Below are 26,478 nucleotides of genomic sequence, written 5' to 3'. Positions count from 1 at the left end.
TAATATTTGCTTTAAAACTGATGCAGATGATTTAAAATTTTTGAATGCATTTGGTGGCAGGGTTATTCAAGGTTCCGTAACAAAAGAAAAAACTGAGAAAAATTAAGATTTGTACTCACGGCACATGAAAAACCGTCACAGGGTGACCATTTTTTTCGATTTTTTTCAAATGCCCATAACTCACAAAATATATGGCTGCGATTTTTTTAATTATTTTTCTGATAACTGTCACCACCTACCTAATGCATAACTAACAAGATATATGGCTACGATTTTTTTTATTATTTTTCTGATAACTGTCACCACCTACCCTATCTACCGTTTTTGTTTCGACGTTAACTTTTGGGACACCCTGTATACACATATGATATATGTCTTCGAGGTATTTTTTAATGCTGATGCCAACATGAGATGCGGACATGAGATTTTTTTTAGATTTTTGACATAAGATATAGAATATCCAAACAAAGATAGAAACAAAAAAAAATACCCTATTAGCACTAATTCCAAGATTGTACCAGGATGTTTTTCAGTGCATATCCCAAAATTTCCCCTTTTTTTCAAAAAATACCAATTTTTCATAGATATGAATGTTTTTTTCATTGCATTTTTTTTATTCCTAATAATAATGGATATGAAAACCTTCATGCAAAATTTGGTTTCTCTACCATAACTTTTAAGGGTTTTTCGGTAGTAAGTTTGCAACTGTTATAATAATATGACAGATGAAAAACTGGTATAACTTTTTTCAGAGACGTCAGATTGTCTTGATTTTAGATTCTTGGCATCAGCATTAAAAAATATTTCGAAGACATATATCATATGTGTATATAATACCATTGTCTATTATTGCTAATATTGAAAATTTCCTTTCGCGCTTTGACCTTGAAAATCGCCACTCGCGGACATTAGATTTTTCTAGACTTTTGAAGTATGTTATAGAATTCCAAAACGAAGATATTGAGCAAAAAAAATTTCTATTAGCATTCATTCCGAGGTGAAACCCTTATTTGACTGGATTATGTTGTTATCTGAATGTTTATGAGCCTAATAACTTAACTCGTCGAACAGTACATATTTTTTTTTTGTTTTAATAATTAAATTCAGTTACTAATTCATTTCTGTATCTTGTCGCAGATTTAAGATAATTTACTAATGGAATCCAATTCATTTCTCCGTTTAGTAAGTTAACTACCATGCTTTCGTTCAGAGTGGGTCTTCCCAGGCAATTTCATCGGATACTGTTCAGGAACGGGCAAATTCCAATAAAATGCAGAAGGGATTCTTCTTCCTGCATGTTGCAGAGGGAACATTTCGAATTTTCTCATGTGATCCTTGTCGTACCGTTTAGCTTTATTAGGCCTGCTCTTGCTATGAAGATCAATCTGATCATAGGGAACTTTTTATCATCACAAACATACTCCTTACCAGCCTCAAAATTAAGTAGATGGTATAAGCCATGAGATCGTGTGAGTTGTGCTCTTTGTAGTGCTTGGTTCTTGTCATCACTAACAATTTTTTCCGATATTTCGCCAACAGTACTATTGAAGAGATTTCTGTTGGAAACAAAGTCTTGTATTTTTTCAATATAGTTAGCCTGTGTAAAATTGGTTTCCCAACTCTGGAACCAATATATCCGCTTTTCAATTATTATGTTTGCCAGGAACTTGGGGCGCTTATTGTTTCCATAACTATTTAGGACTTTTCCCAGATAGTTCATATGACGGCGAATCGTGTGTTCGAATATTGGCTTCATTTGGCACTCTAAGGTAAGCATGTAATTTGGTGTAAAGTTTGGTAGACCAAACTTTACTTTTTTAAAGAAATATCTTTGAACTTTTTCTACTTCGACATGTTTCAAAAATCCCCATACTTCAGCTCCATATCCTAGTATAGCTCTAGATACAGCGTTAAAACATTTTTTTTTGAGGAGAGTCTGACATCTTTATTCGCAATGAAATTGCTCTATGTAAAATTTAGACTCTGTCGTGCCAGCTTTGACCTTTCCTTAAAATGTTCTGTCAAGCATAATCCAGGAGTTAGCCATAAGCCTAGGTATTTATACTTGTTGACAAGTTCAATAGGTTGCCCGTTTAACTTCCAGCTTTCGTGAGAGCTTAGTCTTCCACCTCTCTTTCTAAAGACGATTACTTCCGACTTTTCAAGATTGATGAATAGATTCCATCGTGTTGTGTATTCTGCATTTTTGTCGATCATTGCCTGGAGTACTTCTGGGCTTTCAGCGAGCAACACAATATAGTCGGCATACATGAGTAGTCTTATCTGCATACCGTTTATGCTTAATCCACCCCCGATGAAGTTATGGATGTCGTTAATATATAATGCAAAGAAAAGTGGACTAAATAAGCAGCGTTGTTTAACATCCAATGAAGTCTTGAACCATTCCGATAGCTTTTCCCCATCCCAAACAGCTGACTCAGTGTTTTCATAGAGATCTTTGATAACACAGCCACACAAAAAAAAAAAAGTTCTGACCTGGGGTTGCGACTAAGTTTTTCATATAGTTTTTGGGTCACTGAAACCGAATCCAAAGTCTGTTTTGTCCCATCACATCAGGTTTTTGAGATAACCTCAAAAAATGTCACGAAAACAAAAAATTTTTTCTCTGATCTGGATGTGCGAATATGTTAATCATATAGTTTTTGGATCGCTGAATCCAGATTCGAAGTCAATTTTGCCCTATCACGTCAGGTTTCTGAGATATCCTCAAAAAAATGTCAAAACCAAAAAAACAAAAGGTCGAGCGGAGACCTATCACGTTTTGTAGAGCTAGTCGCACTGATTACGAAACATTATTTCAAAAGTCCTAACACCCCCAAAATCTGGAGTTAGGGGCAAAAAACGGTTTTTCGGACCTTCACCCATTGAAAAAATTCTAGCTTCGTCAAATGTTAACCCATTTTTTTATAGTTTCTGATAAAAAGTAATTATACCTTTTCAAAAATGTATAAAACATGTGATTCGGATAAACCACCTAGAATTTATAAGCTGTCAAAGTTCAAAAATTCCATTTTTTTCATCATTTCCCCAACTTCGACACCAATTTAAAGTATATGTTTTCAAAACAACATGCTGTTTTAAAAATATATTCTTAAATAGTTTTCATTTCCAAATGAAACGAGGTATTTTTTATGAAAATCAGTTCAAAATTGGCTTAGAAAAAAAAAATTTACGATTTCAACCCTGGCACAGAAATTGGAACGTTTGGGCACCGAACAAAAATGTTATTTTGGCACGTAGTACGATAACTTGGGCGCCAGGATTTGATAACGGCTTTTTGAAGAGGAGTTCAATACAATCATTTTTTACTATGGGAGGGGGGTCTATCTCCCCCTTTAGGAAGGAGGGGTAATTTTGTAAAAAAAAAAATATTAAAATAAAAAAAATTATTAAAAAACAAGGCAGCGCAATTTAATTCTAATTTTTAAATCAATATATCGCACCCTCAGTGTAAAAGAGCGATAAGTCAAAAAATGACATTTTTGAGATAATGATGAGGAAATGTTGCTTTTTAAATTACCTTTCTTTTGAAGGGCTTGTTTCTAACGTAAACGAAAAATTCGAAAGATTATGACTGTTTTGATCCAATTCCTACTATATTAAAAGTCAAACTCTTTCCTAATTTAAACAATTTTAAAAAATAAATTTATTAAAACTACAAAATAAACGTAATGGTTCTTGTAATAGAGCTTTGACATTATGGAAATTGCTGTCCCATGAAAAGTTATAGGGGAAAGTTTAGAGTCAGTATGTATTTTGCAGAAGCGTTTTCTCGAAATGAACTTTTTTGAGTTCTCGCTCTTTTGCACTGAGGGTGCGATATTTCAACCAATTGTTTTTGAAATAATCTATTTCAAAGCTAAAAAAGATGAAAAAAAAATTTTTAAACTCATTAATTACTATTTTTGTCCAGACTGAATTTTAATAAAAAATTGACTCATGAAGAAAACTGCCTCAATTGATTCCTTATCGAACAGAGAAAACTATATGTTTCTATTAGCCCGGTCAAATTAGACTAAAATAAAGGGGTGAGGTTACATAAATTCCCAGCAAGCTGAAAATTGGTAGGATTGTTGGAAACACCATTATAAATTAAATCTAAAAAGTCCTCATCGTCACTTAGGGTCAAAGGTCACAAAAACTGGTTTTTCACGATTTTCAGCAAAACGGTAAGTCTTATCAAAAAATTTTCAATGCAAGAATTGTAGACCAGGTTATTATATATAAAAAGTGTCATAAAACTTTTTTTCCTAAGACCCACCGTTTCTTAGGTACAACGATTCAAAAAGTTGAAGTTGAGTTGTAATCGTCATAATCAGGCCTATTCTAAAAACAAACTCCCAACTGAAAACTTCCTGAAATTTCATTATTTTTTTTTAGATTGAATTTCGTTTTTCAATGGTTAAGAATATGGGGAAAGCAAAAAAAATGGAAATTTTCATCAATTTTCCGATTGGGGACCTTCTCCCGAAACCATTTCCCTGGTAATTTTTGTTTAGAATAGGTCCGAGTATAATACAAGGTGTCCGATAGTGAATGGACAACCCCAAAACGGCTGATAGCTACACTTATGACTGTTCCAAAATCAGATAGAAAAAAGTTCTATCGCAACCAATTCATAAAATATTGGCTTTTTTTCGTTCAGTGTATTTTAAATTTTATCTTATGTTTTCGTTCACTACAACCACGAATGAATGAATTTTATTTATTTCTTTTTTTTTTATAATCCTCTACAATAATTGGATGAGTATATAAACACATTAAAACTTTTATAGCTATTGCACATTTTCCTTTAAAAAAATTTGAAATCTGTCTTTCGATGCAAAATGTAAAAAAAGTATTTTATGAAAAAAAAAAAAACACCTGTGGTATAATATAAATCTATAGAAACCTAGGTGGCCAACTTTCTTAAAAATATTCTCGTCTAAGGGGAATATAAGCTAGGAAGCTAGAATTTTTTCAATGGGCGAAGGTCCAAAAAACCGTTTTTTGCCCTTAACTCCAGATTTTTGGGGTGTTAGGGACTTTTTAAATACCGTTTCATAATCAGTGCGATTAGCTCTACAAAACGTGATAGGTCTCCGCCCGCGTATATTTTGAAACCTGATTTTTGTAACACAGTGTTATCTGCTATACTGTAGCCCTCCCTAATTCCAGCTTGGAAGTCGTTTAGGATTGAGTATTCCTTTTCCCACTTCTGTAACCAAGCTATAATTACTCCTGCAAAAATCTTTGCAATCGAATCAATGAATGATGTTTTGGTCTCCTTTTTTATATGTAGATGGGAAAAATCCCAGATAGTAGCATCCGGTTGAACAAAACTATTATAACATTAATAGCCGAATCAGGTGCGTTCTTAAAAAAATCGTAAGGAACTCTGTTATATCCTGGAGCTTTATTTTTTTAACACAGTTAAGGAACGAAACAATTTCTGCACTAGAGATGTCTGCATCTAGAATAGGGTTACTTCTTGCGGGTGCCAATTCAGATATTTGTGCAGCACACAATGTTGGGTTGAGGAGATTATCAAAAAGTCTTTGAATTTGTCACATGTTATCAGATTTCCTTTCACATATTTCACAGATTTAAGTTCTCTTGCTAAATTCCACCATTCTTGTGTGTTTTTTAAGAATTTATTGCTTCTAAGGTAAATTTCCTTTATAATCGGTGAATCATTGTAGCGTAATTTTTTGAGGCATGAAAAAGATTTTTTCCTTGCTCGTTCACATGCTTCAACCATTTCTGTTTAAATTCACATCTTTCAGTGTGTCTTTGTATCCCTACTGTGCACTTGATTGCATCATTTAACTTTTCGGTAGTCCAATCATCTCTCTCCGAAGCTGTAACTAGTTCATGTAATTTGAGCTTGTAAGAGTTCTTTAAGTTTTCACTTCATCTTACTTTTGGTAAAAGTTTCATCTCGACATTCTGATTCTGAGCGTTTCTGATATTACCAATGGCATGTGATCGGAAAATATCAGATCCTCAAGTGTTTCCACTTTTGATAAGGTATTTGCCATTTCTTCCTTGAGCATTTTGCGGAATTCTAACACATTCACTCCAAGTTATGGATTCTATCATTGTAGAGTTAATCGAGTTTTCTTCTCCATCTGAAGCCATCCTTGTGGTGTAAACCTTTTTACTTTTTGGCTGAGAAAGATCTGGGGAAATTTGTTCTCTAATTCGTTTGGATTTATTTTCTTTCTTCAGTTTAATATTGGTGTTAAACGCCCAAGAGTATACACAATGAGAAACGAGTTTATTTTAGTTTTGTTGCCCAAAAGTAGGCAATACAAACAAATCTTTTTGGCGAATATTCTCGTGACCGCCCAACAGTATGCAACGTAAAAACTTCTTCTTTACTGGATCACTTCTAATGAAAGTAAGTAGAGTGACCGCATGAAATCGATTTTCGGTCGGGGGAACCCCATAAAAAGTTCAGCCTTTGCAGATTTTTAGATAGCCCAAAATTTAAGCTCCATTGGATAAGTCTAAATGGTGACGACACTCGCTCAAAGTATAAAAAATCTCTGTTTTTTCACTGTTTTGTGAAGAAAATTAGCTCTAGCTCCAAAACAGTTGGGACTATAGAATAGAAAAAGTTTCTATCGCAACCAGTTTAGAAAATATTAGCTTTTTTTCGTTCAGTGTACTTTTAATTTCATCATCTTACGTTTTCTTTAACCACAACCACGAATGAATGAATTTTATAAATTTCTTATTTTTATAATTTTCTACAATAATTGGCTCACTACATAAGAAGTTAAAAGTTTTTACAACTGTTGCATCTTTTCTTTAAAAAAATTTTAAAATTAGTTTTTCGATGCAGAATGTAAAAAAAAATATTTTATGAAAATTTTCAAACACCTGTAGTATAAAAAAAATCCATAAGAACGTAGGTGGCCAACTTTTTTAAAAATATGCGCGTCCAAAGGGGATTGCAGAATGGTAAAAGTTTTTATCAAATCTAGAGTTACTAGGAAGTTATTGGTACCAAAGTGCAAAAAAAGCCTATTAATTTAATAAATTATTTTAACTGTAAAATCTTAAGTTTTTCACATTGCTACCTCAAATGCATGGATTCCATCAGTTTTTTTAATCAGTCATATTTTACAATAATTCTTCTTACACATAACTATTAAAAAAGCGTTATAACCGTTGAACAATGGCTATAAAATAAATAATTTAACTTTTTTTTAATGCAAAGTAGAAAAAAAAAATATTTGTTTGCTCAGTTTAAGCATGGGCATACAATTGTGCATCGGGACAGCTTTTTTTGAGTTTTGACTTCTTAATGATCTCGTTTTAAAGAAAAATTGAGATTTTCGGTCCCGTTGGCCCAATGCAACCTCATCGAAAATGTTGCAATGTTTTCGAATTTTTGTTCAATTCTCAATGTTATTGGGCTACGAAAAACATCCAATATTTGTTAGATGCAATTTAATTTACAGTTAATATTGTGAGCCACTTCTTATTTTATCTTTTAAACTCATTATTAGCGAATTAGCAAACAAATATTTTTTATTTTGTCGTTAGTATTAATAAAATACCTATTGGCGCAGTTTATGACACATCCCTGTCTTTTCTTTTTATGTATCTTTTAAATGTATCTTTTCAATGTATCTTTTTCTCTTTTCAAAAATATCATACTGTTGTGTTCTTTCAAATCAAATTAATCGTTTGTTTAATAAAGAACTTTCTAGAAGCGCCAAACTGGTGGTTATAAAAATCAAAGTGTTTTTCCTTAATAAAAAGTATATTTTGAAAATTAAATCCAACAGGTTATGGGCACAGACCCTCACTGCGTCAATAACACTGGTCGGCAACGAAAATGTAGCTTGAACCAAACCATATTTTTCTAAAGGACTTTTGTGTGCTGATTCCGAATCTGAAGTCAAAATTTCACTGACACGTCAAGTTTTCGAAATATTTAAATATTAACAGGTCAAAAACGCGTTTTTGTGGTACTTTTGGCGTTGAATTTCATCACTGTTAAATTTTTTTTCGCAAAACTACATATGCAATATTCAAAAGCCATATTTTATCGTCTTAAAAACGTTTATTTTTATTTTCAAAATTATTTTTTTCTAAAAGATATTTGGTATAGAAAGGTATGATATCTCAAAATGTTGGTGGTTAAGGTAACTTATGGTTTTTGAAGCAGATTTGAAGTAAATTTCAGTTTTCGACTCCTGATTCGGTTGAAAAAATAGCAAAATATTACGGAAAAATAATATTTTTAGATTAAATGTCAAAAAACATTTCATTTAAAATTAGTTTTTGGAACTTTATGGCTAAAATTGTGATGAGCAGAGCTCAAAAACTAGACGTGATGGAAAAAATCTGTAAACTGTTTTGAATTCAGCACAATCAAGTTTATTATAATCACCTAACAGAGTTCTTGCTCCCGACTTTTTATGTTTTTTTGCCGACCAGTGTAATTAAGAATATCAATTCTGTGGTAAAATTGATTTTCAGCATTGGTTCTAGGTCCATATTGGTTGAAATAGCTAAATCCATCCTTGAACCAAAGTTGATTAACTGCTAATCCGCCTAAATCGGCGAGTTAAATTCCTGATCCGAGGCTGAACCACGTTTGTACAACTGGCCCTAAACCTTTTTCAACAAAACGACAGGAAACATACCTGTTAGGTAAATCGTAAAATAGATCGTGATTGCTAATGCGCAGCTTTGGTTATTTTTATAAGTTGCTCACACTCGTCTGGCGCTGTTGTGAATCGAGTCGTGCTTTTTTTTGCTTTATATGATGTTTTTTTTTATGTATTTTAATGGGACACCCTTCTATTTTGTTCTTCCTGCCTTTAATATGAATTGGGTAAAATTTGGTCCAGTTTAAACACGTTCTAGGGGTCGCTACCACAATTCAAAGTTTTGAAAAATACACCAAATTTTGTTTTTTTTTTCTCAGAAAATTTTAAAATTTGTAATCAGAATTAAGCACTTTATATTAAATCTTTAACTGTTTTGAAAGAAATTTTGATAAAAATACAGCGGAATAAAAATAAAGTTTAATTTTGAATATTTTTGAATTTGACATTTTTTCTATTCTATTCTACTGAATAGCTAACTGAGTAATCTTTCTTAGTTGAAAAATTCAATGATTTTATCTGATTGTTTATGAGCCTAATATCTTTATTCGACAGACAGTTAACTGACTGTTAATTAGAAGATTGAAAAATCGGGTCTTAAGCGTACTTTGTATTGTAACAAAAAAAATTTTTGTTGAAATTGATCTTTTTTTTTGTACTTAAATCTTTAGTGAATGGTAGCAACCCCTAAATTTTAATATTAAAATCGGAAAAAAATACCATATACTATGCTTATATGGTAGAACATAATGCAGGGGTGTCCCATTAAAAAATCGAAAAAAAGATTTTTTCGACCATATAAGAAGCACCCTAACATATATTTAGGCGCAGAATATAATCGGCCAAATACCTTGGAATGACTTTGGATGCAAAGCTAAAGTGGAAAGAGCACATCAAAAAGAAAAGAGAAGAACTAAACTTGAAATATAGAAAAATGTACTGGTTACTTGGTAACAACTCTGATTTATCAACCCAAAAAAAAAATAATGCTGTATAATCAAGTACTAAAGCCTGTTTGGACCTATGGTATCCAATTATGGGGCTGTACAAAGAAAACAAATACCGAAATCATCCAAAAATTCCAAAACAAAGTCCTTCGTGGAATAGTTAATGCACCTTGGTACATAAGAAATAGCGATCTACATCGTGACTTACAAATAGAAACGGTTACAGAATTTGTTAAAAAATACGCTGTATCCCATAATCAGAGACTGCAATGTCATACCAATTCTGAAATGGTGTCCGTCTTGAATACCAGAAACCATGTTCGGAGATTAAGAAGAACCAAGCCTCATGAGCTTATGGTCTAAAAAACATGGGAAAGTATTAAAAGTTTAAACTTCCCCCAAAGTGATTTTACAAAGTTAAGAAAGAAAAACCTGATGTCGATCTCTCAAGATTGGTCCTGATAAAGAGGTGGTTTTAGTGGTTAAGAGTCCCACACTACTTGGTGTCGAATACTGCCAAGTGTCTTTTGAAGATTTCCTCCTGTCAAAAAAAAAAAAAAAAATATAATCGAACGTATGAATTAATTTTTTGTTTCAATATTATTTTTAAATTTATTGAAAAATAATTATTTTTGAAGAGCTTGTTTACAAATCACTGTTGACAGTTCCAGGGTTCCCACTTCTCTATATGATAAAAATGAAAAGAAAATAAATTACAGGCGATCCGAGTTCGGGATTGGGGTGAGTTTTTAATTAGAGTTGGGCACTTTAGTTCATTTGAGTGATCGATCACTTTAGTTCAAATCACGCTACTGAACTAGTTCTGAACTAGTTCATTTCAGTTCAATTTATTTTAATCAGTCCGTTTTTGTTAGAATTAAAAAACAAAATTAGTTTGTTCAAACTATATCCAAATTTATGTAAAATTAACGCATTCTACATAATAAAACAAATTCAACGTAAAAATAACAGATACAGATTATTTACTTGTCGAGCTTTCTGATTCCTGACGAAACTCTAGAAGAAGTTCGTTTTGCTCTCATAAAATCGAAATCAAAGTAATGCAAGGACCAATATGCTACTTGTTTTTGTTCTTGCTCAAAAATAAGAGTAAATGGTGTTTGAAGAAACATTGAGACTGGCACAAGCGACCTTGTGCCTTTTACATCTAAATCTTGAGGTAGAGCAAAAGAACTGATTTCGCTCCACAAAGAATTGGATGCAATTTCATATGTACTTTGGTTTCTGAACCCCTATTCTTTAAACGTCTATCAGGTTAAAAGGACGCTGTCGGCGTATAAGACAAAAAGACAAGGACCAAATTTGAAAATTCCCTATACAGATGGGACTTACATTTACACAAAAAATATATTAAAAAAAATGATAATGTAAAGTGAGCGCAAGCTGTTTTGTAATGTCACATTACGACTGCTCTAGGTTGCTGTTAAGGGGTAATATCACCTTGTAAATAATGAAATCGAGCGTCATTTTCATTAGCGTATAAAACAAAGAAGAAATATTATTTTCTTTTGGTGTTTGTTTAGTTTAATTAAGTATAATAATAGGTAACAGAATAGGCTAATGTTAAATTTTTTAATGATGTGAATTTTTTTAAATGGCGGTGTAGTTCAGGATGGCTGTGCTCCCATCGGGCGACCAACTAACTCCTACAGTTTTTAACCGATTGGGCTGATTTTATGGTCTTTTTTCAACGAATTTTGTTTTTTGGAATGAAATAATTTTTTTCAAACTAATGCCATTTCTTTAAAAATTAATATTTCAAAAAAATCCTACGTACTTCACTAGAGAATAGTATTTTCAAGCTCCACACAAAATTTCAGCCCAATCGGTTAAAAACTGTAGGAGTTAGTTGGTCGTCCGATGGGAGCACATGATTTTACTACCCTCCTGAACTACACCGCCATTTAAAAAATTTCACATCATTAAAAAATTTAACATTGGCCTATTCTTTTACCTATTAATATACTTAATTAAACTAAACAAACACCAAAAGAAAATAATATTTCTTCTTTGTTTTATACGCTGATGAATATGACGCTCGATTTCATGGTTTACAAGGTGTTATTACCCCTTAAGTTTGTTGAAGAAAATCTTCATCGCTATTCGCGAACTAATTTGAACTAAGTTAGTGAACTAAGTTCACTAGTTCACCAAGATGAACTAGTTCATTGAACTAGTTCGTTCGCGAACTACACAAGCCTATTTTTAATGGTAAAAAATGGTTAATCTTAATTTCCGGAAAAACTACAAGTCCTATGTATGTAAAAGTTGAAGATAATAAGAAGATCTACAACTTTAGTTTTACAAACCCTGGTTCCTGCTCTATAAGAAACACTGGTTAGCAAAATTAAACTTTTTTTTGCCGAAACAAAAATATACCATTGAGCCCTCAGAGATTTTTTGTTTATGGTACGCGCCAATGCATAATTATTTCTCATCTATATTTCATTTATTAATCTTTTCTCATGTTGGTGTTTGTATTATCCTTGCATCATCAACAAATTAAAAATTATAAATATTGTAATAATTTCTTATTTATTTTGCGATTATGCATTGCATCGTACACATTAAAAATTATAAATATTGTAAACCAAATCTATTATTTCTCATCAGTTTCACACGATTTATTCACCAGTACATTTTGGTAGTAAAAGGTTGAAAAATATTTTGTTTTCATTTTCTTACCTATATAAATAATAAGTAGGCCTTAAACTGATTTTCAAAAAAAAAATATATTTTTACAGATCTGCTGGCCAAGTGGGTTTAATTTCTTGTAATATGCGGAATAGCAAAGAATCCATCATCGGCGACACCATACACCTAAAAAACACCAAAACTACTTCTCTTACAAGTTTCAAGCCTCAGCAACCTATGGTATACGCAGGAATTTTTCCATCTGATCAGTCAAAGCATGTTAGTTTACGAGGGGCTATAGATAAGTTGATTTTGAATGATTCAGCGGTAACTGTCAAAATAGACTCAAGTCCAGCACTAGGACAAGGTTGGAGACTAGGTTTTCTTGGGTTACTTCATATGGAAGTTTTTTGCCAAAGACTTGAACAAGAGTATGCAGCTGAACCTATAATTACAGCACCATCTGTGACCTATCTGATCGTTCTAAAAAATCATACAATGATTAAGAAATTAGGAAAAAAAACATTGGAACTCTCTAATGCCGCATTGTTTCCAGAACCCCAAGATGTTGAGGAATATTATGAGCCGCTTGTTATTGGTAAGATTAAGTTTTAATGTTTTCTTTTGGAAATTTCAGGCAATTCAAGCTAAAGTTTGTTTTAATGTGGTTTTAAGTTGTTAACGGGTTGGTCTTAATAGGCCTTGTCTTATACCGATCAGTAGTTTATTTATGTCTCGCTATTGTTTTACAGATGTTCCTCTAATGTCGTTTTTAATTGGTAATCCGGAAGAACTCTCCTATCGCGAACTTAAAAAAAAAAAGCTAACGGGGCCAACTCATATAGTCTAAGAGCCAACGACATAATTAATCAAGTGATCTAACGAATGTTTTAAGGCATATCATAAGAAAAGTCTTAGGGAGTAAGGCACGAATCGTTAAGTCTGGCAGCATTTTGGTGTGACCAACATGGGTAAAATTCAACCCAAAGGTGTGACAAAATTGAAAGAAGTCAAGTCATCTTAAGAATGTTGTAAGGTGTATAAAAAAAGGCTCTTGAAGAGTTATATAAGAATCGTTAAATCTGGCAGCATTTTGGTGTGACCAACATGGGTTAAATTCGACCCAAAGTGTAAAAAAATGAAAAAAAGTCAACCTGGTTGGGTAATTTTGTAAGTTTAATTCCAAACCGAAAGTAATTTGTATAGTATTTTTTTTTATTCCATTTGTCACATAATATTCCCAAAAGTGTCAACACGAAAAGTCAGACCAAATTTCTTTGAAAAACACCCTGGCAGACAACTCTTAAGGGGTTATATCTAGTTGTAAGTGCAAAAAAAACGTTCTTTTTTGTGGATTTTTTGTGAGGAGGCATTTAATTATATAAACATAAAGAATACATATCCATATAGCAAATTTAATGTATTAAAATAATTCGCTGTATATTTAAAAAAATATTGGGTTCCGTTATTATTGTAGTAGATCTCCAGTTCTTTTCAGTTTGAAGTTTCATGTATCATGGGTATATACAGGGTGATTCAGGAGTGATGTGCCAAAAAGCTAGAGCGTGTAGGTTAGGTCGAGACAAGAAAAAAATCGTATGGGAGAGGGGGGTCTATTTACCTTCGTTTAGCGGGGAGGGGCAATTTAAAAAAAAATTGACTTAATTTGTAAAAAAAATTATTAAAAAATCAACGGTTATACTTACAATAACGTGCTATACTTTTTTGTAAAGCCAAAACATTAGTCTTTTACAAAATTTTTAAACAAAGCCATTTTATAGCACAGTTTTTGAAAAATTAATTTTTAAAATCAGAATTTTAAAAATAAAATTGGAAAAAAAAATTTCAAACTAATTTTTTCAAAATTTTATGTAATTAAGTACTAATTTGGTTTTTTAAAATTCGATGCTCTTATTTATTTTTAAACAAAAACAAAAAACCAGATTCAAAAATACCTTGTCGTGTTTGAGAAATTAACAAAAAACCAAAACTACTTTTTTCTAAAAAACCTCTTTATTTTCTGTTTTACGTGGCTGGACTTCTTGATAAATTAATTTATGAAACATTAACAATTCGTCAATTATTTTTTAAACATTCAGACTTAAATAAGAATACAATATAGTGATACAGTATTGGATTAACCCTGAATTGATCAACTTTTTCATTGATAACACCTTGTAGTAGCTTCGGATGAAAAGAAACTACTTCTTTGAATTCTTTAATAGAACTGATTTAATTTTATTTTTTAAGCACTATTTATATCAAAAAGTTTGTTTACATTCGATAAACAAATTTTGCACAGAATCGGTGATTAATATAAAATTTGTTCTTAAAGTAAAAATGATGATTTTAAAACTAAGTGGAAAATACAAAATTATTAATTTCATGAATCGCCACAACCTGAAAACTTACCTGAGAATTTTTCATACAATGTCTGGGGTGCTCGCTACCCATGGATTCTAGTTGAAGGGGTTTTAGGCACTAAAACTGAATCTGGTTTTTTGTTTTTGTTTAAAAATAAATAAGAGCATCGAATTTTAAAAACCAAATTAGTACTTAATTACATAAAATTTTGAAAAAATTAGTTTGAAATTTTTTTTTCCAATTTTTTTTCTTTTAATTTTGATTTTAAAAATTAATTTTTCAAAAACTGTGCCATGAAATGATTTTGTTTAAGAAATTTGTAAAAGTCTAATGTTTTACGGCCGATTTCTTCACAGAGTCCTAGCGCTAGTCCCGGTCCTAGTCCTAAAGTTAGTACTCAAATCGGTACCAACTCATTTCTTGACTCAGGTACTAAGCCTTAGAACTGTCAATTTAGGACCGAGTACTAGTTAGGACTCGGTACTAGCTAGCTCCTCAAAATCAGCTAGGACCTGATTATTATACCAATCGTTAGTACTCAAATCGGTACCAAGTGATTTCTTCACAAAAGTACTAAGCCCTAGAACTGTCAAATTGGTACCGAGTATTAGTTAGGACTCGGTAGAAGTTAGGACCTCAAAATCGGTAGTCTAGCGGTTAGGACTTGAATCAAATAAATGGATTTCATATTTTTGAAGTGATATTGCAGTTTAATAAAGAAGAAAAAACGCAAAAAAAAGAATAATTTTCATTATTTTTTGTTCAAATTTAGTGGACTTTGTGAATTTTAATTCCATTTGAAAATTTAAATGACCTGTTGTCCATATTACAGATTTTTTTAATTACTTGGGTGTTGTATCGATATATAAGCGCGTTTTTAGTGATAATAATTAATATAATTCTATATGCCTGTAAGACCTTATGCATATTGCACGGTACTAGTAAGGAATAGAAAAGAATTTCTGTTGGTACAGTAAATTTAGAATACACGGGTGGCGTCCAAGCTGGGGGATAAATAAAAGAATGCTGCCTGAGGTAGGACTCAAACCCATACCTCCCAGGTTAGCAGTCAAACACTACATCCACCACTCCATTGCCCCTGCATTTTGATTTTGAAAGTTTTTTTTTAATTATCAAGAAACACGAGAATTGGACTTCTAAACAAAGCCCACAGAAGATTTCGGTTGTATTTTTAAATTGTGCTTATGATATGTATACAAGCCTTGCAGTAGAGGCGAATTGCAAGACACTCGCTTTTGGCAACGAGGCTGTACAACCAATGAATAGTCATCACCTCGGGCTCGGCTAATTTGGAGGATCGTATTACAAATTAAAATATCTGTGGGAATTTTCGTACTATAAACTTCGGAAATTTTAACTCCGATGGGGGTCAATTATGGAATAAAAACATACATAATAATAATACCAAATCACAAAATACTGCGTTTTGAAAAGCTTTTCTTTTATTAACACAATGAACATACGTATGTATGTACATCTATACAAAATATTTTTTATTTGTTAAATAATTATGGTTTATGGTGGTCCTTCAGCCTTTTTGGCAGGCTTTCGTGGTTGCATTCATATTATTGAATGATTCCTCGCCATTTGTGGCTGATTGATTCTGCATTCTTATTCTTGTCTTCATTCTTGACTTTTTTTTCTTCATAAAATGTATGAATTTTTATTGCTTGTAGCGTTTTTAATCTCCATAAAATTTTTTCAATATTTATTTTAATTATTTGCTTCTTGTTTTCTATTTTTATTAAATTTTTTATTTGTTAAATTTGATCAAATGTAAAAAAAAGATATTTCAAACTTCAATAAATTCTCAAAATGACAGTTAGACCAGTTTTATACGTATTAATTCTTAAGACCTCGTTGTGAAATTAGATCAGGTCCTATAAATGTGAAGAAATGCTCAGGTACTAACTTTTCGTTAGGACCGAGTACCAGAGCTAGTACCAGGTCTAGCTAGACCGGGTACTAAGCTGACTTAGGACTTATGTGAAGAAATTGGCCGTTAGATTTTCAAAAAGGTAAAGCACGTTTTTGTAAGTATACCTAACCGTTGATTTTTAATAATTTTTTTTTCCAAATTAAGTCAATTTTTTTTTAAATTGCCCCTCCCCGCTAAACGAAAGAGAATAGACCCCCCCTCCCATACGATTTTTTCTTGTCTCGACCTAACCTACACGCTCTAGCTTTTTGACACATTACTCCTGAATCACCCTGTATATTTAAGAATGAGACAATTAAAAACTCCTCTGGAGAATCGACGACAAGTAAGAGGTTACTACCTTTATTCATGCTAACTTTTGACAGTAAACAAAGTGTCGAAGAGATTTATAAAGTAAGATCAATCTTGGGCATAGCTGTTAAAATTGAACCACTCCGAAAATCTAAAGTTGTTCCGCAGTGCAAACGTTGCCAAGCTTTTGGTCATACCCAAAAATACTGCAACCGCGAGTTTGCTTGTGTAAAGTGCGAAGGAAAACATGCAACTAAAAATTGTCCGATGAGCAAAGATCAGAAAGCAAAATGTGTGAACTGCCAGGGTAATCACCCGGCAAGCTATAGAGGCTGCCCAGTTGCCAAAAAATTCCAAGAGTTCAGAAGCAAAAATACATCTGCTAGAGACAAACCCAGAAACACAGTAAATACCGATTTAACTGCTGAAAACAATACTAAGAATGAACCGCCTAAAAAAGCTGTTCAAAGGAAAAGCGATGAAAATAAAGCTTATTCTCAGATTCTAAAAAATGTGCGGAAGAATGAAGAGACTTCCATAAAAGAAATGCTACACCTCATTCTTCAAAGAATTGATAAACAGGATTTCAATATCAAACAGTTAAGCGAAAAAGTCGCTCTTAAAAAACAATGATGGACAGAACACTTAAAATCGCTACATGGAATGCAAACGGTCTTTTACAACACTTATCCGAATTAAAAATCTTTTTAGATCTAGAACATATAGATATTTGCTTGGTGTCCGAAACTCACTTCTCCAATGGGCAAAGTCTAGATAATGTAATAGAAAACTATTCATGTTACCACGCTCCACATCCAGCTGACAAGGCAAGAGGTGGATCGGCGATTCTTATAAAAGAAAGCTTAAAACATTATGAAGAAATCAAGCTTACTAATGAAAATATGCAAGTAACAATTATTAGTATTGGTATGAAAAAGAAAGAGTTTAAGATAGCAGCTTTATACTGCCCACCAAGGCGCTCCCCGACAGAACATGACTATACAGATCTATTAAATCTTCTTGGGCATAACTTTCTTGTTGGTGGAGACTTCAATGCGAAACATACTCATTGGGGTTCAAGACTTATATCAACAAAAGGCAAAAGACTTTTCCAAGCAGGCCGTAAATACAATTGCGAATTCTATTCCTCCAGGTCGCCTACTTACTGGCCTTCCGATACTAACAAAATACCAGACCTTATTGACTTTTTCGTAGCTAAAGGAATCAAACGAAATCACATTAGTGTCGAAGGTAATTATGACTTGTCATCAGATCATACTCCAGTGATTCTAACACTAAGTGAATCGGAAGTAATAGAAAAAAGTAATCCAAAGCTTGTAAATAAGAAAACAAACTGGAGTGATTTTAGAGAAAGGCTTTTAAGTTTTATAAATTTAAGATCTCCCATGGATACAATCGAGTAAATTGACCATGAAGTGGAACAATTTATTGCTGATGTGCAACAGGCCGCTGAAGAAAGTACTCCAACATTTTCTAATAGAAGACAAAATGAAATAAAATATCCTTTAGAGATAAGAGAGTTGATAATAGAGAAAAGAAGAGCTCGAAGAAAATGGCAAAATACTAGATTTCCAGATGATAAAACAACGTTTAACCGTATAAGCAACAATCTTAAAAAACAAATTTATAAATTGAAAAATGATTCACTAACTTTTCGTTAGGTACTAACTTTTCGTTAGGACCGAGTACCAGAGCTAGTACCAGGTCTAGCTAGACCGGGTACTAAGCTGACTTAGGACTTATGTGAAGAAATTGGCCGTTAGATTTTCAAAAAGGTAAAGCACGTTTTTGTAAGTATACCTAACCGTTGATTTTTAATAATTTTTTTTTCCAAATTAAGTCAATTTTTTTTTAAATTGCCCCTCCCCGCTAAACGAAAGAGAATAGACCCCCCCTCCCATACGATTTTTTCTTGTCTCGACCTAACCTACACGCTCTAGCTTTTTGACACATTACTCCTGAATCACCCTGTATATTTAAGAATGAGACAATTAAAAACTCCTCTGGAGAATCGACGACAAGTAAGAGGTTACTACCTTTATTCATGCTAACTTTTGACAGTAAACAAAGTGTCGAAGAGATTTATAAAGTAAGATCAATCTTGGGCATAGCTGTTAAAATTGAACCACTCCGAAAATCTAAAGTTGTTCCGCAGTGCAAACGTTGCCAAGCTTTTGGTCATACCCAAAAATACTGCAACCGCGAGTTTGCTTGTGTAAAGTGCGAAGGAAAACATGCAACTAAAAATTGTCCGATGAGCAAAGATCAGAAAGCAAAATGTGTGAACTGCCAGGGTAATCACCCGGCAAGCTATAGAGGCTGCCCAGTTGCCAAAAAATTCCAAGAGTTCAGAAGCAAAAATACATCTGCTAGAGACAAACCCAGAAACACAGTAAATACCGATTTAACTGCTGAAAACAATACTAAGAATGAACCGCCTAAAAAAGCTGTTCAAAGGAAAAGCGATGAAAATAAAGCTTATTCTCAGATTCTAAAAAATGTGCGGAAGAATGAAGAGACTTCCATAAAAGAAATGCTACACCTCATTCTTCAAAGAATTGATAAACAGGATTTCAATATCAAACAGTTAAGCGAAAAAGTCGCTCTTAAAAAACAATGATGGACAGAACACTTAAAATCGCTACATGGAATGCAAACGGTCTTTTACAACACTTATCCGAATTAAAAATCTTTTTAGATCTAGAACATATAGATATTTGCTTGGTGTCCGAAACTCACTTCTCCAATGGGCAAAGTCTAGATAATGTAATAGAAAACTATTCATGTTACCACGCTCCACATCCAGCTGACAAGGCAAGAGGTGGATCGGCGATTCTTATAAAAGAAAGCTTAAAACATTATGAAGAAATCAAGCTTACTAATGAAAATATGCAAGTAACAATTATTAGTATTGGTATGAAAAAGAAAGAGTTTAAGATAGCAGCTTTATACTGCCCACCAAGGCGCTCCCCGACAGAACATGACTATACAGATCTATTAAATCTTCTTGGGCATAACTTTCTTGTTGGTGGAGACTTCAATGCGAAACATACTCATTGGGGTTCAAGACTTATATCAACAAAAGGCAAAAGACTTTTCCAAGCAGGCCGTAAATACAATTGCGAATTCTATTCCTCCAGGTCGCCTACTTACTGGCCTTCCGATACTAACAAAATACCAGACCTTATTGACTTTTTCGTAGCTAAAGGAATCAAACGAAATCACATTAGTGTCGAAGGTAATTATGACTTGTCATCAGATCATACTCCAGTGATTCTAACACTAAGTGAATCGGAAGTAATAGAAAAAAGTAATCCAAAGCTTGTAAATAAGAAAACAAACTGGAGTGATTTTAGAGAAAGGCTTTTAAGTTTTATAAATTTAAGATCTCCCATGGATACAATCGAGTAAATTGACCATGAAGTGGAACAATTTATTGCTGATGTGCAACAGGCCGCTGAAGAAAGTACTCCAACATTTTCTAATAGAAGACAAAATGAAATAAAATATCCTTTAGAGATAAGAGAGTTGATAATAGAGAAAAGAAGAGCTCGAAGAAAATGGCAAAATACTAGATTTCCAGATGATAAAACAACGTTTAACCGTATAAGCAACAATCTTAAAAAACAAATTTATAAATTGAAAAATGATTCACTCAGTACATTCCTAAAGAATTTAACGACTGATGCTTCAACCGATTTTTCGCTATGGAAAGCAGCCAAGCGCCTGAAAAGACCGCAGTTACTAAACTCTCCCTTGAAATCTCAAGATGGGAAATGGATCGGTAACCCATAAGAAAAAGCTAACCTTTTCGCGGAGCATCTTGCGAATGTTTTTAAGCCATACCCAACAAAGGCGGCTGAAAATAGCTTACAGCTTGTTGATAAGATAGATGAAAGTGAAATACCAATTGTAAGATTAAAAGAAATAAAAAGTATGTGTTTACATCAACTATCAAATAAAAAATCACCAGGTTACGATCTTATTACTGCTCAGGTTATGAAAGAAATGCCTTTGAAAGCCTTCATAAAACTCCAATATATAATAAATGCATGCCTTAAGCAACGGTATGTCCCACACCATTGGAAAATTGCTGAAGTTATTGTCATACCCAAGCAAGGTAACCCACCTACAGAAGTGACGTCTTACAGACCAATATCGCTTATACAAATTATGGCAAAAGTTTTTGAAAAACTGCTTCTGAAGAGACTTAGCAAAATTATAGAAGAAAGAAGGTTAATCCCAAATTATCAGTTTGGCTTTAGAAATAAACATTCCACGATAGACCAAGTTCATAGAATAACGGATGTAATAGAAAAAGCATTAGAAGAAAAACAAGCAGAGATACCCAAAGGAGGTGGGAAACTTTCGTACGTTTTACCACCCAAAACCCATTTGTTTATTTCGTGTTGTTGTAATCTCTTTTGTATTCGTGAATAAATGTGAAAAACACACATAGTGTAGCCACGGTGTTTTTACGCACACCTAAGCAAAAATCTACGATTTTTCACGTATACTTAGCCAAAAATGTATATTTTTTCACGCATACTTATCCAAAAATGTCTAAAGCAGCTTGTAGGCAAACCCGTATGACGTCAGAAGTTTCTCATCTCTTTTGGGTATCTCTGAAAACAAGTCTGTTCAGCTATTTTCTTAGATGTTGCTCAAGCCTTTGACAAGGTTTGGCATGAGGGACTTGAGTACAAACTGCAAAGGGATCTTCCAGACAGTACTATGAAATATTAAAATCGTACATCTCAGACCGATTGTTTAGAGTAAGGTACGATCAAGAATATTCGGAAGTGAAGAAAATAAAAGCCGGTGTACCACTAGGAAGTGTCCTAGGTCCTACCCTGTATTTACTATACACAAGGGATATCCCAGTTGGGAATCACACCATAATGGCTACTTTTGCAGATGATACCGCAATTTTGGTACCCGACAAATGTGTCTCTAGGGGAGCAGTAAAGCTGCAATATGCCGTCGACACAGTCAGAGATTGGACCGAAAAATGGCGTATCTCAATGAAACAAAATCTTCACATATAAACTTTACAAATAAAAAGATAAACAATATTTCAATATTCATTAATAATCAAGCTGTACCTTACGCCAATACGGCCAAATACCTTGGAATGACTTTGGATGCAAAGCTAAAGTGGAAAGAGCACATCAAAAAGAAAAGAGAAGAACTAAACTTGAAATATAGAAAAATGTACTGGTTACTTGGTAACAACTCTGATTTATCAACCCAAAACGAAATAATGCTGTATAATCAAGTACTAAAGCCTGTTTGGACCTATGGTATCCAATTATGGGGCTGTACAAAGAAAACAAATACCGAAATCATCCAAAAATTCCAAAACAAAGTCCTTCGTGGAATAGTTAATGCACCTTGGTACATAAGAAATAGCGATCTACATCGTGACTTACAAATAGAAACGGTTACAGAAGTTGTTAAAAAATACGCTGTATCCCATAATCAGAGACTGCAATGTCATACCAATTCTGAAATGGTGTCCGTCTTGAATACTAGAAACCATGTTCGGAGATTAAGAAGAACCAAGCCTCATGAGCTTATGGTCTAAAAAAACATGGGAAAGTATTAAAAGTTTAAACTTCCCCCAAAGTGATTTTACAAAGTTAAGAAAGAAAAATCTGATGTCGATCTCTCAAGATTGGTCCTGATAAAGAGGTGGTTTTAGTGGTTAAGAGTCCCACACTACTTGGTGTCGAATACTGCCAAGTGTCTTTTGAAGATTTCCATCCGTCAAAAAAAAAAAAAAAAAAAAACCCTTTATATGTGTTTTTTTCACAATCTTCCTCATCACTTGACGACAATGAAAATGATAAAGATGGAAAAAGCAAACCTTTTATGATTGTAGGAGTATTAATAATCATTTTATTAATATTCTTTTTGTGGAACTTTTCAAGAGTTTATATCATTAATTACTATATTTTGCAAAACAATCGCATTAAAAAACAAACAAAAAATGAAGTTTGACAAATTTGACGTTTAGAGGTTTGAATGTGTGAGTGCTTCTGAGTCTGGATTCTGATTTAAAAATCAGAAAAGAAATTCTCTTCTTTCCAGAAGAAGAACGCCAATAAAACACTTTCAAAGGCATTCCGGACGACCAATGGAAATCGACTTAAGAATAAGAAGTACAGGAAAAGGTGTATGTACAGTGACAGTCAAAAAAATAGCAGTGCATCGAAAAATATTTCAAATAAAATATAAAACATAAAAACCATTGTACTGGATCCTCCGTGTTTAATAGTTTTTCTGTTATACCTAGGGTTATATTTCGTGTTTGGTAGTACTACCGAGACCCTTTGCCACCATGCGGAATCAATTTGCTCTCATCAGTCCAGAGAATATTCCAGGGTCCAGTATAAGAATTTGGAGAAACTTGTCCTACTACGGACTTGGTCTATTATATTAGATTAAAACTAAAATAAACCAGCAGTAGTACCTGGATATCTTGTAAAACAGTATGCTGCTACACGTCGACTTCAAAATACCGCTTAAATGGGTCTTCCAACAACATAATAACCCAAAATACTTCAGGAGAGCAGCCAAACAATGGTTTCAAAACATAAAGATTTAGCTTATGGAGTGGACTGCTTAGTCTTTGGACCTCGATCTTTTCTAGAATCATTGCGAGGATATAAAAGAAGAAGTTTATAAAGCAAAACCCAAACATAACAGCAGTTATGGACCGTTGTTGAGCAGGTTTGGTGAGCTAAAACACCTCACAGATCTCAGCGACTTGTCGGCCCCATAAAAGGTTTTTGCCAAGCTTTAATTAAAAATAAAGGTCAAGGGAGCAAATGCTAGCTTTTGCCAAGTAAAATACCGTTTATTTGAACTTTTTGTGCCTTTGTTTTATTTAAATTTACTAGAAAAAGAAAATCACTGCTATTATTTTGACCGCTTAATTTTTAGGTTTATTTTGTTTTTGGATTATTGCTTAGCTGTTAGCAATAAATTAAATTTCATTTATACTAAAAATTAATCTAGAATGTATCTAAAATAGTTTTACTAAAAAATAAATGTAACATCGAAACTCTTTTTATGTTTTATGTTTTACTTAAAATATTTTTCGATGCACTGCTATTTTTTTGACCGCAGCTGTATATTACATCTACGGTGTTTGGTTGTGCCGCATAAAAACTGTCGAAAAATCTTTCAACTTTCATTTTTTCAAAATGGTGGTTCCAAAATGGCGGACAGAATGAGTGTTAATAGAATTTTCTTTTTCAAAACTGTACATAACCTAGAAAATTTACTAAATGAATGTAAAATAGACGTTTGCTCTTGGTTTTATGTAGAACTGTTCGTGCGTATACTCATCTCTAGTTCTATAGTTCTAAGTATTTTGTATTGTATATTGTGTATATATGTATGTGACCAAACGTCGCACTCTACTGCAATTGCTCCTGAGCATGAGCAGACTCAGTTTTCAATTGACAGCCAAGAGGCATTCTTTGTAATGCCTCATTTATACGACTGGCAAAATGCCAATTTATCCGTCAAATTGAAGCCATTTTTCTTTTCATCGTTTAAACGCTTTCAATACTGGCACCTTTTGCTGGGCCCTCGGAAGTTACCACAAATCTTTAGTCCGACTGTTTCAATACATATATGTGTTTGTGTAACTAACACTATTTTGTACAAATGCCGCACTGGTTTCTGCAAACACCCATTCCTGTACTTCTTATTCTTAGAATTTATATCACCCTATCTGTCGGAACCAAACCCATTTTTTGTTTCCAAAATCAAAATCTGCACGGTAACAGCCTACTGGGTGGTTTGGACGCAAAACACAAATTCTCGAGTGGAAATAGTACTATGGACTTCATACACAAAGTTTATACTTATCTAACTATGACACTTTAATGGCCACTCATTTAGAACAGTGTTCAAAAATCCCATTTTCAGGTCTATAAGGTGATTTTCAAAACGATTTGATAAAAAGTATCGCAGCAGTTTTAAAACAGAAATTAAAGTACAGGTTAGTAAAGCGCGATTTGTTTCAATTATTTTAGACGAAACACCAGACTTGAGCCATAGGGAACAACTAAGAGCCGTTCTAAGGTACTAATCGGAGGAAGGGATTCAAGAATTGTTTCTTGGTTTTTTGATGTTAATGAGTGTCGCAACGAAGATTAGCTGATTTATATTCATTAGAGTGACCGCAAGAAATCGATTTTAGAAATTTGGTCGGGGGAACCCCAACAAATATTCAGCCTTTGCAGATTTTTAGATAGCCAAAATCGAAGCTCCATTGTTATTTTCACTTTTTATATATTAAATAAAGATCGTGTTCTTACACATAATTCAGATGCTACTTAAAAAGAAAATTTTGTGTTCAATTTAAATTTTCAGTACTGACCTCAAATACGTTTTGAAAAAACTCCTCCTTTTTGGAAGGTAATAAAAGAGGTTTCAAAATTAATGGTTTAAAGTAGGGATGCCGCGAACATTCGGCCACTATTCGGTATTCGGCCTATTTTTCTGGTATTCGGTATTCGGCCGAATAGTTTAACTATTCGGCGAATAGTTTAACTATTCGGCCGAATACCGAATACCAAATGGAGAAGAAAAAAGACATAAATTATTATACCAAAATGTGTGTTTTATTAAAAAATTGTAGTTTTAGTACTTATAATCTACTAAGGCAGTTGTGTTAAATGAAAACTATTTGTTCCGCATTTGTTGGTAGTAAACGATTACGTTTATCTTCGTAGACTATTCCTCCTTCGGAAAATTGTCTTTTACTGTAAACACTTGTCCCAGGAGACGAAAGGTAGACTTTAGCAATTGTTGTCAAAATTGGAAATTTTGTAGTATCTGTTGACCACCACTTGTATGGGTCCATGGTATAAAAAGAGAAGGTATGATCATTAGAAAAAACTCTGTATCGAGAACTGTCAAAACTTAAAAATGGCTACTTAAGTTTTTGACAGCTGCCCATTGAAATTGTTATTGTAAACAAATTTGTCTTGGAAATTGTTGTTGCTTTTGACTTTGCCAAATTAAACGTCAAAAACTTATTACTCCATTTTGTAAAATGGCGACTCTAAGGCCGTGTGTAAATTGCGTTAAACAGTTAACACCGTGTTAAATTTTTGACACTATTGAGGTGAATAAAAAATGTTTAGGTGTTAAAAATTTAATGGGCTCTGGGACTTGGTTAAATTAGGTTAAATTTTTTTTGCAGATGGTTTTGTTTTGATTTTCTTTTTAGTAAAAAGGAGTTTCATGGCAAAAAAAAGGCAGAGAAAAATACTAAACAATAAGCCATACAGCTGAAATTTGTTTGTTCACCTCAATAGTGGAATGAAAACATTTTCAAAATGATACATTCTAGGAGGGGATGGCAGACGTTTGCGAGAAAAAGTCATTGATTGACATTTGTTCACATTTAACTCTAAGAAATTATGTTTACACCAAACAAGGAAAGAATTCAAGTCTTCTTGAAGAAGAAAAGACTCAAGTGAAGAAGAGATGACCTTAATGATCTTTATATCATCAGCATAAATAGTAAGTTCGGAGTTGGTTGTAATATTAGTAACATCATTTATCGCTAAAATAAAAAAAGGGG

At 33.1% G+C, this 26,478-nt stretch overlaps 1 protein-coding gene across 3 annotated transcripts in view; it reads left to right on the top strand.

Moving 5' to 3' along the window:
• LOC129912127 (translation factor waclaw, mitochondrial) overlaps positions 1–26,478 on the top strand; it is a 106,618-nt gene that overhangs the window by 42,775 nt on the left and 37,365 nt on the right. For all 3 annotated transcript variants that reach the window (XR_008771750.1, XM_055990254.1, XM_055990253.1), the window contains exon 6: positions 12,343–12,830. Coding sequence is in view for 2 of the 3 variants with exons in the window: in XM_055990254.1 (XP_055846229.1) it covers positions 12,343–12,830 (488 nt within the window). In the remaining variant the exon portion in view is untranslated. The remainder of the gene's footprint in view (positions 1–12,342; positions 12,831–26,478) is intronic.

Source organism: Episyrphus balteatus, chromosome 2, assembly GCF_945859705.1.
Source record: "Episyrphus balteatus chromosome 2, idEpiBalt1.1, whole genome shotgun sequence".
Classification (NCBI taxonomy): domain Eukaryota; kingdom Metazoa; phylum Arthropoda; class Insecta; order Diptera; family Syrphidae; genus Episyrphus; species Episyrphus balteatus.
Note: the sequence above shows the minus strand (reverse complement) of the source record. Positions and strands in the feature narration are given on the sequence as shown.